We start from the raw sequence: 19,419 nt of genomic DNA, 5'->3' as shown, positions 1-19,419 counted from the left end.
CGAAACAGCAACAAGGGGTACAGGCATAACAGGGAACATCAGGAACGCACACCACATACAACGTAATCCAAGAACACAAGACAAAGAAACAAGAGGGTATTTATAGAGAAACACAAACGAGGGATAACGACACAGGGCAGGTGTGGGTAATCAAACACTTAGGGAAAGATAACAAGGAAACGAGAGGAATGGGGCCAATGACAAGACACTGGAGAGAACGTATATTATTGTCAAACGGACAACAATATGTTTCTCTCCACACATAACCTAAGGACTCTGCCCCGATCCCACCACACGACTAGAATTTCATAAACAAGACGGTGGGACCGTGACAGGTGGCCTCATCAGGAAATTGGCTCTAGTAGCAGTAGCAGCAGCGTCTTTTACAGCATCTGATACTTTATATTTCAGACAGTACGCGAATGAAACCATGGAAAAAGTCAAGATTATCAACCGAGTGTTTGGTCAAGTGGCTACAGTTCAACACATACCAGACAGGTTGGTGTGCTACGAAAGAACAAAGGAACTACATCATGTGGGAAAGATTCCAAGGGAGAAGTGCTTTATTGTTCATAATGAAGCTACAACTAATCAGACTACCCAACAGATGTGTCTGACATGTCTGAGGATGACAGCGTTAATATATCCTTTAAAAGTGGACGTCAATGAATGGAACCCGTCACGGTTGACGGCAGGAAAGAACCCAAGCGCAGGCAGTGGTAAAGGGGTAACAAAACAAGACTTTAATAAACAAACAAAAACCCACGAAGGGGTGTAAAACAAAACCGGAACTAGATACACAGAAACAAAACAAGAACTCAAAACAAAACACTTCCCATGAGAGGGCAAAAAACTGAACAAAATCTAAAACGAGACACAAAGTATAATCACACGGCAAGGGAAGGTAGGGAAACACGAAAACACTCACAAAATCCAACGGGAACGCAGGTAAGAACAGAGACAATACGTAGGCACACGAGTACAGGTGCAGGGTACACGTACAACGCAAGAGCACAGGACAATGAAACATGAGGACTATTTAAAGGGAAGACAAACAAAGGAAGATAACGAGGGGCAGGTGAGAAACATAAGACACGGCAGGGAAGCAATACAGGAAACGAGAGGGGCGGGGCCAATGACAAGACACGAGAAGGCACATGGAATGTCAAAAAGATAAACACCCCATGGCTTTCTCACACTAAACATAAGGGATCTGTCAAGATCCTGCCCCAAGACTAGAAAATAATGAACAAGAAGGCAGGACCATGACAGGAACCGACCTAATTTGACACAAACAATAATGGCACTTGAGTTCTTGTTTTGCGCTGAATGGATCAGGAATCAGTGCTTAACGGTTTGCTCCTCACTACATATTCCATATGGACAAGGAGCTGGAGTATTACAAGAACATTACTGGTTGTGTGGTTAGAGTATACTTATCATTACCTAGAGAGTGGACAGGACTGTGTTCCTTGGTACAGCTACATGGTGGAGCGTTAATCATACAACATGATATGATGACATGACAATAGAGGACATGAAGAGGACTGTTAGATTTCTTATCTGTTAGCCCGGTGCCAAAGAATCATCACATCTGGGCAGCGGCAGAGAAAGTTTCAGCTGCTTTTAGTCCAATGTTGGGCGTCAGCTCGTTGATGAATGAAGTGGAGATCACCAGATTTGAACTTACATCGTTTATGAACACAACAAACACTGTAATGGAAGGCATCAAGGAGGAGCTACGTGGACTAAGATTGACAGTTTTGCAAAATCACCTGGTCTTGGACCAGTTGACAGCTGCAAAAGGAGAAGTTTGTGCGGTAATTGGAGAAACCTGCTGCACTTATATTCCAGAGAACGACGCGGATGGACATCTCATCGACGAAGGAATGAAGAACATCTTTTTAATGATTGAGACTTTGACCAAATCTGAGGTTACATCAGAAACTTTTAACTGAGACTGGATTGCAAAAGTTTTTACCAATATGAAGACGTTAATGTTACTAGCGGCTTGCATAATTGTATTTATACTATTGTAGTGTATTTCGAGGAAACTATGAGTTTAAACACAGTAACCTACAAATAATTAATGGTGATTAACCATTAATTATTTTATACACTTTACCTGATGCAGCAGAGCTAATAACAGCGACAAACTAAATACACTCGTCCCGCGAGTGATCAGCAGATCGTATATCAACTCTAAGACATAATACTTTCCTGGCCTTGGAAAAACAATATTCTTACTGTAGTTGTCAGGCCTCGGGCCTGAGTTCCTGCCTATTTTGTTTATTTGTTGTTGTATGGTCTGTGTCGAGCACATGGAAGAGTTACCATGCGCTCGGTCTGTGTATGCCCCGCCCCCTTGTTTTCCCCACTTTCTCCTCTCACACCGGTTTCTACTTTCCCTCATTACAGCTCACCTGCTCTCACTCCCCTGCTGATTATTCCATTACTTAAACCTCCTTGGTTCTGCCATATGGCGTCAGATCGTTAGATTGTCTAGGTACCGTGACCTCTTGTCTTGGGAATTTACTCTTGTCTTTGGAATTTACTCTTGAATTTACTCTTTAATTTATACCCTCATGTTTCTTTGTCTTGTGCTGTTGGATTGTACTCTGTTCAGTATTACGTTGTGTATGGTTTCGTCGAGTGCCTTTCGTCTGCCATGTGTGCTGTGTTCCTGTTGTCTGTGAAAACCCCTGTCAAGTTGAGTTTAGTAAGTCTTTAGTTTAGCTTTTGTCCAGTGTTGTTTATTTTAGTTTAGTCTTAGTTAGTCTACGTCTTGTCTGCTTCCTGTTATCTTGTTTTCTTGTTTATATCCCCATCGTGGGTGTTTGCTTTGTCTTTTTGTTTTGTAAAATAAAGTATTTTTGTTAAAACCCCTTACCCACCGCCTGCCTGCATCTGGGTTCTCTGCACCAAGATCGTGACAGCATTTCTCACGCCACCTTCGGAATCTCTCCCGCACGGACGGTCGAGAGGAAGGACGATCTTGTGCTCATGGGACTCTTTCTTTTGTGGATTATTCACACCGCCTTTTGAACCTCTCCCTCACGGATGTAGGAGAGGCAGGACAACCATTTGCTCTGAAGGACGCTTACATGGGGAAATTATTCACTGCCTTCTGAATCTCTCCCTCACAGACGCTTGTGAGACTGACATTATTATTCTCAGCGGATTTCACGCTTGGGGATTATTATTTCACGTACGGAGATCTTCCTCGCACCGCTCACCTGGCGAGTCTGTATTCAAAGATCCCTTTTTTGTTTTCTTTTTTCGCGGCCGAGCGCTCGAGCCTCCTTTAAAGACTTTCTGGGTTTGTGCCGTGTGTGAGACTGCTTACATTTTTGCATTTTTTGGCGGATTCTGGTCTCTGTGAACTCTGATTTTTTCTTATTAAAATAATTCTGTCTCCCGCATCTGACTCCGGTGTCTGTCGTAACAGTAGTACAGTACCACTTCAGAAATCTTAATGAAATCAAGCAGTTTAAGTGACGTTGATATGTGATAAATAAACACAGAAACAATTCGAGCGTGGATACACATGCGGTTTATTTATCTACACTATGGGGGAACTAAAACCAACTACTAACAAACAAACAAACACTAACAAACAAACATACAACGTAAAAGCAGTAAAGAATGAAAGAAATAGATAAAGCAAAGAAAAAGGCAGTATTAAATCGGCTATTCACATCTACACGAACCATCAAGGACAAATCTCCTTATTTAAAAGGGGCAAAGCTTATACGCAACTGGTTAGCAATAGTTCAAATACTTGCATTGGCTTCTTTGTTTCTCGGGACACGTGCTGGCGCGCGTATCAAAGGGTCCTGATGTGTTCCGAGCAAGCCGTGAGTCCGTTGATTTAGCTTGAAGCAAAACTGCCTGAAGAAACTGTCTCTGAGGAGAGGCAGGTCTCGAGAGGTTGAAAGAAGATGAGCGAGCGAACGCGCACGAGTGCGAACGCACGCAAGCGAACGAACATACAAAAAAAAAGAGCGAGCTTTCCTGCGTGTTACGATGTTTTAACACAGAGGGCGTCACGCCCCTCCAAGGTGGGCGATCCAATGTGATGAGATAGTTTTGGGTGCGAAAACATGTTTCTTTGTCCGGCACACCAACTCATTTGCATTTATGGTCACCTGGGAATTTGGAGCAGGAATAGACTTAGAATAGAATAAAATGAGTATGGTATAAAATACATTACTGTGCTATACACCATATTCTAATACATGAAAAGGGAAACACATCGATATGAAACATGAAGGGATTACAATTACATTGACCTGTAGTTTGGACAAGAATGTAAATATACACAGGATACCACTAAGCACATATGCCTTTGAGGTTATAGGAGAATAACATAGAGACAAGCATACAATGTGGAGATTCATGTGTATACACTTTAAACCAGTCTTTTGTGGCTAAGGAAAGAGAAGGAGACATTCTTTTGGAAGAATTTGAGGCTCTCAGTCCCTGGGGTCCACATGGCTTTTCTCACTTTGGTGAACAGTCCTGTCCTCCCCCAAGAACCTCCTTTGAAGTCTAGGGGAGAGTATCCGAATCTGACCTGGTCAGTGATGAAGGTGTTGAGAATAGACATTTGGCCAGACTTGTTGGTGCCTGGTCGTAGCCCTGCTGAGAGGTTACTGTGTTTTACGATCACAGATGGTAAACTTTGATCCGACCATACACTACATATCCCCCCTTTCGGACGACGGGGTTTGTAGAAGCTTAGACGCCAGATGGTTGTCTGGATCATAATGGTCGAGGTGACAGGTGGGTCTTACTGGTCCTGAGTGCTGTGGCGCACTGGCAGTGGGTCAATCTCGAGGAGGTTAGGTTCGGGCTCAGCTTGCGTGCCTCTCTTCTCGCGGCTCCGTTTGAATGCCCGAGGAAATGCCGCCGTACACTTGTTAACTGACTCCTGCATTCCGTTGACCCTTCTGTAAAGGACGAAGGACAAGCCAAGAATAAGGGCATACCCTAATGTGGTGGTTAGGCACAGTGCAGTGTCCGCGGCGGTCCAGGACCGGACCACACGGGAGTTGGCGAGAGCAGACATCCGATCCAGAGTCTGTAAGGCCTCGATAATAGGTAGGTTCGGTAGAAATGCCATCTCGCCTTGCTTGGGGGCTATGTGCAGAGGGATGGCACTACCCAGAGAGTATGCAAGATGGGCTTGAAGGGGGTTGGTTGGCCCTAAGGTGGCAGAAGTTTCTTGGACAACAGATGGGAGGTTGTCTCACGTAGTGGTTATGACATCAAATCTTGTCATCCACATCACGTTCCTCTTGTGAATCTTGCCGGGTGCAGCATGCTCTCTGGCCTTCACGTTTTCTGCAGTGATTACAGAGCAAAAGCAGGTGTCATGATACGGTGTCTTTCATTGAAGTACTGGTGAGCGGTGTAGGGTGTGACAAGGTTGAAGTCTCTTGGCTGGCACTTTGGATGTTGTGGTGGTATTGTCTGAGCTTAGGCCATCAGATCAAAAAGAGACACAGACGTCGGTTGGTTTGAGGTCCCTTTGATGGCGGTGGACACAAGGGGGCTGTTCCCGTCCCAGTTTACATGTTAACAGACACATACTTCTCCAGCGTACTGCTCGTTGTTCAGTTGGTTCCTTACACTTGGCCGGCTGAGACTGGTTCAGAGAATGGAGTTAGGCTTGTATGCTTGTTGTTTCCAAAACTTCTGTGCCTGATGTCGGTCCTGGAGTGGGCGTTTCTGTCTGAGCTGGTTATCAGTGGCCGTCTGAACCCAGAGAACATGTGGAGGTGTGCTGTGATGCAGTGGTCTGTCTCGTGGGATGCTGGGTGGTACTCTACCCGCTTGGTGAACTTGCGTGTGATTGTAAAAAGTCATAGTTGCCCCTTGTTGACCTGGACACAGGTCACACACAATCTGTCTTGATGTTCTACCCTGGAGAGGTGGCTGTTTTGCGTCATAGTGAGGGTGTGAAGTTTGCTGGTTGGAGCCAGAATCAACTCAACATCTACTGATGTGCTCTGTCGCTGCATGCCAGGGCAGTGCGCAACTTCTTTGTGTGTTAGTGGCTTTGGTGTCATGGTGTCTGGCCCATGGTGCGTCGTAGGCATACATCAGCATGACCCCCCTTTTGTTCCTGGAAAGTTTCACGCCAAGGCGCTGTGTTGTTACAGGAACAGACTAGAGGATTTTGCTTATTAGATGCAGCAAGGTTGGACATCGTGAAAGGAAGGTGTTTAGCATCGCTTGTGAGCGTTGGTGGTTGCTTAAGCGAAGCTGTACTTTAGGCAGAGCCAGTGTGGGTGGGTGTGATGTGGGCAGCGTGAGGTGGTAGCTGTGGCTTAGAAGCGATGCTTGGGATGGGCGGGTGCGTTTTTGGTGACCACCGGTTGCCACAAAATGCCTCAGTTTTCACAGGTTTACTTTAAATGTTCTTTCACCTTTTCCGCAGAGGAGCATATCGTGTTCCTTTGTGATGACACTAGGTGTCTGGAACAGGTGTTAATGCTCAACTGGCTTATGATTCGCTATGTTTCTTGCCAAGTGATAGCGTGTGAAACTTAGCTTAGCCTACTTTGAGTCTATGCAGGTAAGAAATTGTCTGATGGAGTTTTTTTTGTGAGCTGTTGCGATTTGAAGGATTAATCCAGATAGCTGTCACTTGTGCTGTGATGTTTGGGGCCCCAGCTTGAAGTGTTGCAGTGGGACAGGCTTGTCATTTTCCACAAAACACCTGCTCTGGGCGTGCAGTGCCTCACCATTGTGTCGTAGACCATGTGGCTTTGTGTGCATGGGATCTGTGGTGAGGAGGCGTTGACTGTTAGAAACATCACAGGTTGGTGGCAGGTCTCTATGGTTACCTTCTGTGTTCTCATGTGAATGGAACATCACTGGATGGCTTGTGAAGCATGGAGCAGCTCTTGTCATCTGGGTGCTCATGCTGTGGTAAAAGCTGTGTTCAACTGGTGCTCGGCTACCCCCCTTTCGTTCTGGCCACGTTGTCAGTGTAGACCAGTGTTAAGGCAGTGTTTGGCAAGTCCAGCTTTCAGATGGAACTCCATTCAGCAAGGGTAGATCAGGCATGTGGTGAAGCGCAGGTGCCATTTGGTGTGTACATGGCACCGTCTTGAGCGCTCGTTTACATGAGTGGGCAGTTCATTTAACAGTTCACGAACCTTGTAGGTGGTGTTCTGTGTAGCCCAGGATGCAGCTAGCTTGGGATGTAATGTCATGTGGTTCTGTGAGTGGGGCCACATAGTTGACATTAGTTCTGCATCATTGTCTTTTGTGAAGAGCAGCTCTAGCACTTGCAGTTGATGGCAGGTGCAGGGCGTTGTCCATCTCCTTAGGGTGGTAATCCCCTGTCATGCTCTTCATGAAGGCATTGTTCAAAGTCTTTGGTAAATGTACTCACTTGTACAGTATGTCACTGCAAAAGATGACTTATTCAGTAAAAAGGGGGTGGTGCTTCCAGAGTGGGCCATGCTCCACGTATTCCATTGAATATGTGTGGTTGAGGGCTTGGTCACACTGTGTGTTGAGCTGAACAGTGACCGCTTTTGGTGAATGGAGGTGCTACAGTCTCATTTATTCACCAGAAGTGCGAAGCTCTGGGCTAGTCTAGTCTGGCTGTGAGGTTCGCGAGAACCAGGAAGTAGCAGGTTCAGCATTGGTTATTCCATTTCAAGTTCAAAACACGGGTGTCCTGGGCCGTTGCCATGGTTGACAGGCATGAGTCCAAAGGAAACTGCGTGCACTTGACAGCAGAGGAAATGTCTGATGCTGGTGTTGTTGTGGAGAGTGTGTGAACAGTGCAAAGCTGATGTCTGAGATATCTGCCCCTAGTTCCTGTATGGTGCCTGCTATCATCATGTCACTTGTTGATGTGCCTTTGGCATGTAAGGGCAAGGTAAGGTAAGGTAAGGTAAGGGCAGGTAAGGTAAGGGAAACGTTTGAGTTCTCGCGACCGGCTGAGATGTCATGCCTAACTTTTGTGACCTGGCAATGCATTTCAGACGAGTTGGCTGGCTGGGAAGCGGAAGTTCCCGTACTTGACCCCAATTCTTTGTAATGGTTAAAGTCACTTAGAGGCTCAAAACAATTCAGCAGGTCTTCGCTGGTGAAGAGAGGGCGCGCGTCCATCCGCGACATGCACATGGGGTGCATATGCCCGTGGAGCTTCTGGTCAGGTGTGTGGGAACTTCTTGTTTCAGTCATACCTCAGTTGATGGCCGCGTGTGTGTGTCTCGGCTTGTTCTGGGTAGTCAGCCGTCTGATGAGGTGCGGTCTGGGTGCCATGCTCATCTCGTGTTAGGATGACTGTCTCTGTGGTCGACAAGCAGGTTGCAGAGATCTGGACGTTTTCTCAGTAGGAGGGCATTCATGAGGGTTATTCATTTCTCATGCCACTCGTGGCTGAAAAGAGTCTGATTTGGATTTTTACATCCTCCTGTTGAGGTTTCTTGTAGAATCGGCTCCTTTGATGTTCTCAGGATCTCTGCTGGCTCAGACGTATTTGCACGGTTTTGCTCTCTGGACAGGTGTCATCCATGGTGTTGCGATGAGTTCCTTGATGACTGTTGGACCGGAACAGGTCAGTGGCTCCTAGGTTGCCAGCTGGGTTTCCATGGCCGTGTCCGATGAAAGTGGTCAGCTCCATGTTGTCTCAGGTCATCCTGTCTGGTGCTTGGCTGTTCCCGGCAGGCTGTAACATCTGCTGAGTCTCTGCTGAAGATCTGCTGCTGTGGTGCACCCTCCAGAGTCATTTCTTTGTGATCTGCAGAGATAGTCTTTATGGAGGCAGCGCTATGTTCTCTGTAGGTCTTATGGGCTGAGTTCCGCAGAAATCAGGTGATCTTGGCGGAAGACGGCCGTAGCGCTTAGGTGATGACTCACAGTGTGATGCGGATTTCTGAGGCAGGAGAGTTTTGCGTTGAAGTCTTCATCCCTTTCAGCCTGTTCCATCCTCTCATGTAGGCTCGGATGCTGGCTGTAGCAGAGGTGTTGTAGCTGCTGTAATCCGCTTTGACAGTTTCTAACTGCTGGTATAGGATGCTGTGGTCCTCTAGGCTGGAGGTGATCCTAAGCAGGTGATCTGTCTTGTGTGGTCACACTGGGCAGTGTTCCTGCCTAAGAGTCAATGTTTTGCAGGTAGGAGTTTGTTGTGGCCTCCTGCAGTGTTTAGAGTGACAGCGTTAAGTGGTGACAGCTGTCATGTTTCTGGCCAGCTTGCTGGGGTCTGTGGGGACACGCAGGGTGTGTGTCTGCAGGTTCTTCTGGATGATTCCTGCCCCACCCCTCTGTGTTTGCTGGCTAGTAAGGTGTGAACAGTGGGCTTTCGCCCCCCCCCCCTGCAGCTTTGGGCTTTTAGCTGGGGGGCTGGACAGGAGAGCTTCTGTTGCATTCTCCTGTCTGTTCACCTTGTAGTCTGCAAGCTATGTTCTGTTCCTTTTGGTTCCATTGCTGAGTCATGGCTTGGACTTCAGCGTGGACTGCTTGCAGATGGCCTTTATAGGCCTTGGCCGTGGCATTGTATTGCTGTCTGCCGGGGCCATTATGAAGAGAGCTTCTGCATGTTGGAGTTTTCCTACCAGCTCCTCTCTGGCGTCTGCTCCAATTGCTCTCTTCGCTCAGTCTGTGTTGCAAAGGACTCTTGTAGCTTTCATCTCCTCCTGTAGCTCCTGGTCCTCTTCATCCGCTGTCATTTGCAGGTCCAGCTGGTCTAGGCGGTTCTGCACGTGCTCCTGGCTCTAGTAGGACGATCTGGTCGTGGTCACTGATGATCCTGGCTGTGCACTTCAGATGAGTTTGTTGTCTCTCTGTAGTTGTAGCTCTGGTTTAGATCGTGGTCCCTTCGCCAGTTTAGGTCGTCCGACCAACAGCTCTCAGCGCAGTTGCCGTGTGCAGATGTTGGTCCCAGGCAGGAGTCCGTCGCATCGCTTTGCCTGGTCTCTAGCTGGTCTGGCAGGTGACAGGACTGGATGGTCTGGACATGCTGGCGCACTGGGGGCAAGGGAGAAGAGCACAAAGAGGCCAATGCAAGTCCCTACAAGCTTAAGTGAGCTCTATAACACTTATATGTCATGTGTTGTGCAGCTAACTGGGGTGAACGGTCAGTGGCGCAACTTAAACACCTATTTATCCTGGCAGTGAATTGGCGGGGTGGATAGTAGGTGTGTGTGTGGGTATGTGGGTACAGGGAAAGAGTCTGAGCAAATGTGTCGATGGGTTGAAACTTAGGGGGTCATTCTACTGACTGGGGTAGTTTACTTCATCAACACATTACTGAGAATTCCCTGATGGCTCATGCAGATTCAGTCTTCTAGAAAACTAAAGGTAAAACAAGACAGGATTAAAACAAAAATTAAAAGATAGAAGAGGGAACAGAGAGGGTTGCCTTACTTGGCTCAGCTGGTTGGCAACACTAGAGTTATGACGGGGCCTGCAGCTAGGGGGTGCTTTGGTGTCATATAGGCTAGGGAGGCAGCTAAACTCAAAACAACATGGACAAAATAAACAGTTTAACGGGGGTGGAAGGGAGAGTTCCTACTTCTCTTTCTGCCTATAGCAACTCAGTAGGGGTTGTACCTTATTTAATAGACCTGGGCGTGAAGTGAGGGCTTCCAGGTGGGTACCAGTAAAGCAGGTCCAACTCTCCGGCCTTTCTGGACACACAGCGGCAGACCCCTCAGGTCCCTTGCCCTACACGCCACCCAGGTGCGACCACACAAACAGTCACAACTCTCAGCCCAACCTGGCAGTACCTAGTGAGTAACCGACAGACGGGCACAGAGAAAATTGGGATTTTACCCGGGGGTGCCACTCGCAACAGACATAGCCCATAGGCTTTTCTTCCCGCTAAGTGGCACTTCCCGGCGTTATATACCCCAAAATTGCTGCAGTGCACCAGTCAGCGCTATTGGTCCCAACTCGCACCGGAGTGCCAGTGGCTGAAATCTCCCTGCGTGCCGTCACCTAGAGTGTGGGGACTGAGGTATCTGAGGCTAACCCCGCCAGTGCCAGGCACACCAGGACAGCCAAATCCGCCCACCAGATACCACTGAGGAGAGAGACGTCACTTCACTACCCAGGTGCCTTAGAGGAAGTGCTACCTATAGGGAAACACAAAGGCTGAACAGGGCTAGGGTTAATGGCATAGCTGGAAATAACACAGAAGAGCAAAATAAAAGGTCAAAACTTTAAGATTTGCGAGCCCAGTGAATTAATTAAAATCAAATTTAATTAATTATGTTCCTAGGTAGGGAGCAGTATAGGGAATAATGAGAAATGAAACAAAAAAAAAGAAACATACAATATTGAAATAACTGAAAACAAAATTAAAACCACGTAAACCCAAAAACTAATTATTCTCATAATAATAATTAATTAAACTGAAAATAAAAATAAAAAGCAAATGAGCAAAATAAACTGAGAAATCAAAACAACCAAAACGGAAATGAGAGAAGTTAAAGAGGGAAAAGACTGACTGAGAGGACCCACAAGGTGGCGTGGTCGAGCCACGCCAAAGGGAAGTCAGGGAGGAAGGGGTTGAGTTAGGAAAGTGTTAGCCACTTACGACACACTGCCCTCTGGTGTTAGTGAGATGTAACACCCTACCCTAGACTTCAACGTGATTACGTCTTACGTCTAACTTTCATTTTACACAAAGACTTTAACAATCACTTTAAAGAAAAAAAACACTCCAGCGGCAATTGCTGTTGACAAGAATTTACAACAAAAATAACGTAAAACACACATTAAATAATGAAATTCAAACTGGGTCTACAAGAAAATGCTGTTGCAGCATTTGACGTCAAATTGATATAAATTCAAATCCAATTGCCCACTGGGGAAGCGTCACAGATGGTGACGTTTGATCTCGGCGGATCCGAGTTCCGTGTCAGTTTGCTATATGACCTGACGCGCGGCAGGATTTCTTCGCTGCCCAAACACTGAGTTAAAACACACAGTAACAAACAAACAAACAAACAAACACAATGGGATTTCTTCGCCATCGTACAATTAACTTGATCAAGATTTTTATCACACTCCCCTTTAAACGGTCGTCATCTACTGTTTAACTATACAATATACAGTAAAATACATATACAGTAAAACAGTATCCTTCCACCTCGTCTACTCAAAAAGAGGAAACAAGAAAGCACGCATTAGTTAGCTAGTCTAATGGTTAAACTTGGGGGAGCGGTGTGTGAGAGCTGAAAGACACTGGAACATGCAATGCCTCAAAGTTACACATAATTCGGCCGTACACGAACTAGGGAGGAAATTTGCTCCACTATTTCCTTCGCGCTAACAAGAGGACTTCTTCGCTCAGATTAGGGTGGTCAAACGATATCGGGACTCTATAAAAGATTTCTTCATTTTATAGGGTCACATTAAATTGCAGTTAACTTAACCATCATTAACAGTACCTTGGGCTTTTCCTAAATAGGACACAGAGGCTTGTTTCGGCACAGTAACTTAAGGGAGCGAGTCTCGCTCTACCTTCTTCACGCTAAAAGAGGATTTCTTCACTCAATTTAGGGCGGTTAAATAATAGCATAGTGTGCTATAAAGAGATTTCTTCATCTTTATATTGTCACTAACTCTATGACAGAGGCTGAGGTTTTCTCTGCGAGAAGCTCAAGAGTCTGCCAAGGATAGGTGGGTGGGTGCACACCTTCATTCATACATAAAGTGCCATTTAAGAGAGTATTCGGTTTCGATAACACCCATAGAAACACACATGAATAGTCACTGAGTTCTGCTCACAAAACAAGGTTTAAAACTGCCCGCGCATTCTCCACCAATATATGTAGTGTATTTCGAGGAAACTATGAGTTTAAACACAGTTACTTACAAATAATTAATGGTGATTAACCATTAATTATTTTATACACTTTACCTGATGCAGCAGAGCTAATAACAGCGACAAACTAAATATACTCATCCCGCGAGTGATCAGCAGATCGTATATCAACTCTAAGACATATTACTTTCCTGGCCTTGGAAAAACAATATTCTTACTGTAGTACAGTACCACTTCAGAAATCTTAACGAAATCGTCTTGGTTACGGATGTAACCTCAGTTCCCTGATGGGAACGAGACGTTGTGTCGAGCCGACAGATGGGGTTCGTACCTGAGAACCAATCGCTTCCGACTTCTTAGAAAAGGCCAATGAAAATTGGCAAATGAAATTTGCATTCCGGACTCCGCCCCCGGATATCCGGGTATAAAAGGGAGACGGCGTGCCTCATTCATTCACCTTAGTTCTGAGGAGCCTGAGACCTCTCACGACTGCTGCAGAGGACAGCACGTGTTGTGGCAAGAAGGACACGTCTCGTTCCCTCCATCAGGGAACTGAGGTTACATCCGTAACCAAGACGTTCATTTCTGTCGGTCTCTCGACGTTGTGTCGAGTCGACAGATGGGGTTCCTATGGAAAACGCCACAACACTGTGCCCTGTCACAATCTCTAGCGAAGCAACGGTGACTGGCCTGGGCGTGTCAGCCGTGAGCGCTACCGCGAAATTGTAACCTACCAGTGGGTAGGTACGGGGTCCCAGAGCTTTACTTGAAAGGTGGGAAGGCCCCTGCCTTCGGCCTCACAGGCGGCAGCCTTGTTTCTCTAACAGCGAGACGCCGCCTGGTACCGTAAGGCCACTGGGTAAGCGCTACTTCCTCAAGCGGGGGATGCGCTACAGAGACCACTTCCTACCGGAGGGAGGAGTTTAGTGGAGATACCAACATGGTCTCACCGTTAGGGGAGAACTCATGGGAGGAAAGTGCGGACTGAAAGAGTTAACCGCAAGGTGGAGGTCCACCTAGGGAAGGTCATGGGTTACCAAGGTGGGAACCAATCATGAAGATACATCAGACGGAACCGCCCTGCTAGGGGGTTACATCGTCCGGTAGCACTAGGTCCGGTTAGAGCTACAGTATGTTGTGGATAACTCAGTTGGTACCCGGCCTAAGGGGCGGGGCTGCTCTGCCCAGCCCGCCCGCAGGAGGTGCTTGCTTAGTGAAAGAATGGAGTGCCTGTTCTTCACCCAGTGGGGGAAGAAGGGAGGCTAGTTAGTACGCTGACCCCCTTAGGAGAAAAGGGGGAAGGTACTGTCATAGGCGTACACACTACCGGCCGCCAGTCTTGCCTGATGCCTGCAAGACTCGAGCCGATACCGGTTTTACGCGGAGGCTGTAGGACCTCGCGAAGGTGATCGGTGTAGCCCAACCCGCAGCTCTGCAGATGTCGCCAGAGGGGTGCCTCGAGCCAGTGCCCACGAGGAGGCTGTACTCCGTGTGGAGAGAGCTCTCACCCAGTGGGCGTAGGCGATCTTAGGACAGGTACGCCATAGTGACGGCGTCCATGATCCAGTGCGCCAATCTCTGTTTGAGACAGCCCTCCCTGCTGATCTCCAAAACAGACAAAGAGCTGCTCAGAGCTCCTGTGGCTCTGCATGCGGTCCAAGCAGAGGCGCAAAGCGCGTACTGGACACAACACGGATGAGGTTGGGTCTTCCTCCCCGGTGGGGAGCGCCTGCAAGTTCACCACCTGGTGTCTCGGGGGAGAGGTGGGAACTTTGGGCACGTAGCCGGGCCGGGGTCTCAGGATAGCGTGAGAATCACCGGGCCCGAGTTCTAGGCAATCTGTGGACACGGAGAATGCTTGTAGGTCCGCTACCCTCTTGAGCGTCCTCCCGAGAGCCGTCTTCATCATGAAGTGAGAAAGAGCGGCATCTCCGAGGGGCTCCAGGACCGCATCAAGGTCGTAAGAGGGTACGGAGCGCGGGTGAGGTGGTAGCCTTCCCGCGCCCCTTAGGAACCAAATGATCAGGTTGTGCTGTCCTAGAGACTACCAGCAACTGGGTCGTGATGAGCGGCAACAGCGGCTACATACACGTTCAGTGTGGAAGGGGAGAGATTATTCTCGAGTCTCTGGAAGGACCGCACCCACTTGATCAAGCAACTCCGCGGGTCTTCTCTTCGAGAAGAGCACCAGGATGAGAAGAGGCACCACTATAGGCGTATAGTCGCCTAGTGGCCAGGGCCCTAGCCTGAGTAGTGGTCTTAACCGCCGCAGGGGGTAGGCCACTCAGGATCTCCTCGTTCCATCCAGGGGCCAGACATGGAGGTTCCAGAGGTCTGGCCCGGGATGCCATAACGTGCCCTTCCCCTGGGAAAGCAGGTCCTTCGTCAGGGGAATCGGCCAGGGGGGAGCTGTCGTCAAGAGCATTAGCTCCGAGAACCAAGTCCGGTTGGGCCAGTATGGCGCAACTAGTACACTTGATGCTCCTCTTCCCTGATCTTGCACAGGGTCTGTGCAATGAGGCTCACTGGGGGGAAGGCGTACTTCCGCTTGTCCCACGGCCAGCTGTGCGCTAGAGCATCCGTGCCGAGGGGGGCCTCGGGCGGGGAGTACCTTAGCGGGCAATGGGTGGTGTCCAGGGAGGTGAAGGGGTCTACCTGAGCCCGCCCGAACTGTACCCAATGAGCTGGACTGCGCGGGGGTGGAGTCGCCACTCTCCGCGAGGCGTCAACTGATGAGAGAGCGCATCGGCTGTCTGGTTCAGGTCGCCTGGGATATGTGTGGCTCGCAGGGATCTGCTCCCCTGAAGACTCCACAGGAGGAGGCGTCGGGCGAGTCGTGTTACCTGCCATGAGCGAACGCCACCCTGGCGGTTGATATACGTTATGGCAGTTATGCTGTCCGCCGGACCAGCACGTGCTTGGCCTGCACGAGGGGTTATAGCCCCTTCAGTGCAAGTAGCACATCCAACAACTCTAGGCAGTTGATATGCCTGCGCAGGCGGGGGCCCGTCCATCGCCCCCACACTGCATACCCGTTGCACACGGCACCCTAACCCTGCAGGGAGGCGTCTGTCGTCACCACGACATGCCTCATGACCTGCCCGAGAGGGACCCCCATCCTTAGAAAGGTCATTGAAGACCAGGGGTTAGGGTGCGTTGGCAGAGAGGCTTAATCACCAGTCGCCTGCTGCCCGTGTGCCACGCTCTCCAGGGAACTCGACTCTGTAGCCAGTGTTGGAGCGGTCTTATGTGCATCAACCCGAGTGGTATCACCACCGCCGAGGATGCCATGTGCCCGGGAGCCTCTGAATTTCAGGGGGACCGCTGGCTGCTTGAAATATTCCAGGCAGTTCAACACTGACTGAGCGCTTTCTGAGTCAGTCGCGCTGTAATGGAGACAGAGTTGAGTTCCATACCAAAAAAGAGGATGCTCTGCACAGAGGAGAGCTTGCTCTTTTTCGGTTGACCTGTGGTCCCAATCGATCTAGGTGCCGAAGCACATAATTTGTGTGTACATAACAAATCTCATGAGTGTGTCAAATGAGCCAGTCATCGAGATAGTTTAGTACCCACACACCTCTCTCCCTGAGGGGAGTGAGGGCGGCTTCCACGATCTTCGTGAAGACTCGTGGGGACAGGGACAGACCGAAAGGGAGGACTCTGTACTAATATGCCTGACCCTCGAAAGCGAACCGTAGGAACGGGCGATGACGAGAGAGAATTGAGACATGAGAGTAAGCGTCCTTCAGGTCGATTGCCATGAATCCATCTTCACATCTGATAGATGCCAGGATGCGCTTCTGCGTGAGCATCCTGAACGGAAGCTTGAGTAGGTGCCTGTTCAGGGTACGCAGATCTAGCGACCCCCACTTTTTTGGGGACGATGAAGTACGGGCTTGTAAAACCCGTTGAACATCTCGGCTAGAGGGACGAGCACGATCGCTTCCTCACCAGGGGGTGGCGACCTCGGCCCGAAGCACGGGAGCATCCTTGCCTCTGCTGAGGTTGAGAGGATGCCCCGAAACTTGGGCGGGCGTCTGGGGAGTTGGATCGCGTAGCCGAGACGGACCGTATCCCGTAGTCACTGTGACGGTTTGGGAAGCTCTTGTCAGGCTCCCAGGGACCGAGACAGGGAGGCTAGGGGTACGTTCTGCTTCATCGACCTCCCGGGGGTGGCCGGAGAGGAGATCGGCTCTGCAGTTTTACCTGCCTGGCGATGATATAGCACAACGCACCATCGAATGAGAGTGCTTAGGATGATGAATAAAATGTGTATCTTTTCATATATCCACGTCTTGTGTCCCTTGTTTAACCTAACGAACCTGTGTGCCTCTTGTGGGTATTCATTTCCCTGTTAACAGGGTGGCGTAGTCTGCTATAATTGTCGTGTCTGACCCTTTCCCCATACCACTTCGTCACACTTGCACTGGTTACATATAAAGCATCGCATTAACTTTAAAATCTTGCATATTACCCATAAAGCCCTACATGGTTTAGCTCCTCAGTACTCGAGTGAACTCCTCTTGTATTACAGTCCTTCACGGACATTACGCTCTCAGGCATCCTGTCAGTTGGTAATACCTAGAATTTCAAAATCAAGTGCAGGTGGTAGATCCTTTTCCTATCTAGCGCCTAAACTTTAGAACAGTCTTCCCTGCACTGTCCGAGAGGCAGACACACTGTCAGTTTAAATCTAGACTAAAGACGCATCTTTTTAATCTTGCATACTCTACACTTCCATAATATATATCCTCTGAGGGTTTAGGCTGCATTAGTTAGATCAACCAGAACCAGAAACACAACTGATGTACTTGTTGCATCAAAGAGTGCAGAACAGTACTCTACTCTCAGCCAGTCTTGTCTCATTGTTCCAAGGTTACCACAGCGAGCAGGATGCAGTTCATGGCCTGACCTGATGGTAGAGCGGAGAATGGGAAGTGGGGACCTGACAAGAGCTGAGATGATAGAGCTGGATAAAGAAGGATGCGGTGACTTGACATGTCTTCACCACAAAATTTCAAATGCTATTAGATTATTAATGATAATCTTAAAACTATAATTTACCTTATTAGTAAGTTTATTTATTTTTATTTAGCCTTGTTGTGCAAGCACTGTCGAGCTTGTGCAGAGGCAGCAGCTTTTGCCAGAGGGGAACTGGAATCCCCTGGTTGGTCCTGGGTTGTCCTGAGTTTTTTTCGATTGGAGTTTTGGGTTCCTCGCCACCGTTTGCATACCATTTTGTACTATTTGCCTGGCCAGGGGGGCTGCTTTAGAATTTTAAAGTTTTACTTAATTAATATTGCATATAGGAATTTATAGTCTGTTTAATATTTGACCTGTGCTTCTCTCTCCTTTATCTTAAATGTGTGCTTTCACTGTGCGTGCGTGTTTGTCTGTGTGCGTGCGTGCGTGTCTGTGTCTGTGCGTGCGTGTCTGTGCGTGCGTGTCTGTGCGTGCGCATCCGTGTGTGTGCGCGTCCGTGTGTGTGAGCGTCCGTGTGTGTGTGCGTCCGTGTGCGTTAGTACGTGTGCATATTGTGTGTGTGGAGTGTTTTGTATGTGGGTATGTCTGTCTTCTGTGTTTTCACCTTTTTCTTGTTTTTACAGTTGTAACTTTAATTGTTTTGCTTATAGTCAATGTCTCATGTGCAGCTGCTTTGTAACAATGAAAATTGTAAAAAGCGCTATATAAATAAAGTTGAGTTGAGTATGTAACTTTTTTTATGAAAACATGCAACACATTTTCAGTGAATTTTACTGTCAACGTGGGATTGTTTTATCTTTTTATGAGCTTGATCATGGTTTTTGTTAGAAGTGATTTAAGATGTATTTACTTATATTCACTTAATATCTTTTAAGGAAGTAAAACATCCATGTTTGCAGAGCATGTATTGGGTGCTTTAGTTGCATAATGTTAATATAGAAAACGTATTCAAGATGATTATGATAATTATCATTGTTTTTTAATAGAGTAAAATGTAAATCAGTCAACAAATGCCTTTTTTGATAGAATTTTGATAAAATTACTGTAGATATGATTGACGTCATAAAGTAAGGATGTAAAAGAACTGGACTGTGTCAGAAAAAGCCCCCTATACCCTAATATAGTGCACTCATTCGATCCCATGATGCATCGGAGTAACGAATGTACACTCACTGTTAGCCGCGAGGAATCCATTGTGAGGCTTGTGGTCACGATTTGGCAAAAGAGGGCAACCCGCAGGTTTAAAAATAAACGTGATGACTTTTATGTAATAGAAATTAATTTGAAATGAAACCATGTTTGTACATTACCTGCCAACTATCAACTTGAGGGTATTTGTGAAGACTCCATTCAAAGCCAGTGCAAGAGATACAGCTGAAAAACAAAAGACAGAGATACAGCTGTGACAGAGTGTGCCTGCAGTTATTATACACTGAAATTAAATTAACACGACTGATCAGAAATTTGTGCTATTTTTCAGTTTTACTGAATTGTTATCTGCTGAATTGTTAAAGAGTAACTATTACATTGTCCTTGGCATTAAATTTCATGCAGTGTGTAATGTTGCTGTGTGTGAATGTAAGCAGTCTGCCAAGTTGTAAAGCTGAAAGTGCAGGAATAACAAAGTTATTGGC

At 47.6% G+C, this 19,419-nt stretch overlaps 1 protein-coding gene across 1 annotated transcript in view; it reads right to left on the bottom strand.

Annotated features, from left to right (window-relative positions):
• Positions 1-19,201, bottom strand: part of LOC130550904 (phospholipid phosphatase 4-like) — a gene marked incomplete at both ends in the record, with an annotated part of 44,473 nt that extends 25,272 nt beyond the window's left edge. The window contains one exon of the mRNA XM_057328433.1: positions 19,096-19,201. Coding sequence (XP_057184416.1) covers positions 19,096-19,201 — 106 coding nt within the window. The remainder of the gene's footprint in view (positions 1-19,095) is intronic.
• Positions 19,202-19,419: the final 218 nt, after the last annotated feature.

This window comes from Triplophysa rosa, unplaced genomic scaffold (assembly GCF_024868665.1).
Source record: "Triplophysa rosa unplaced genomic scaffold, Trosa_1v2 scaffold476, whole genome shotgun sequence".
Taxonomy (NCBI): Eukaryota; Metazoa; Chordata; class Actinopteri; order Cypriniformes; family Nemacheilidae; genus Triplophysa; species Triplophysa rosa.
This window is presented reverse-complemented; position numbering and strand designations above follow the sequence as displayed.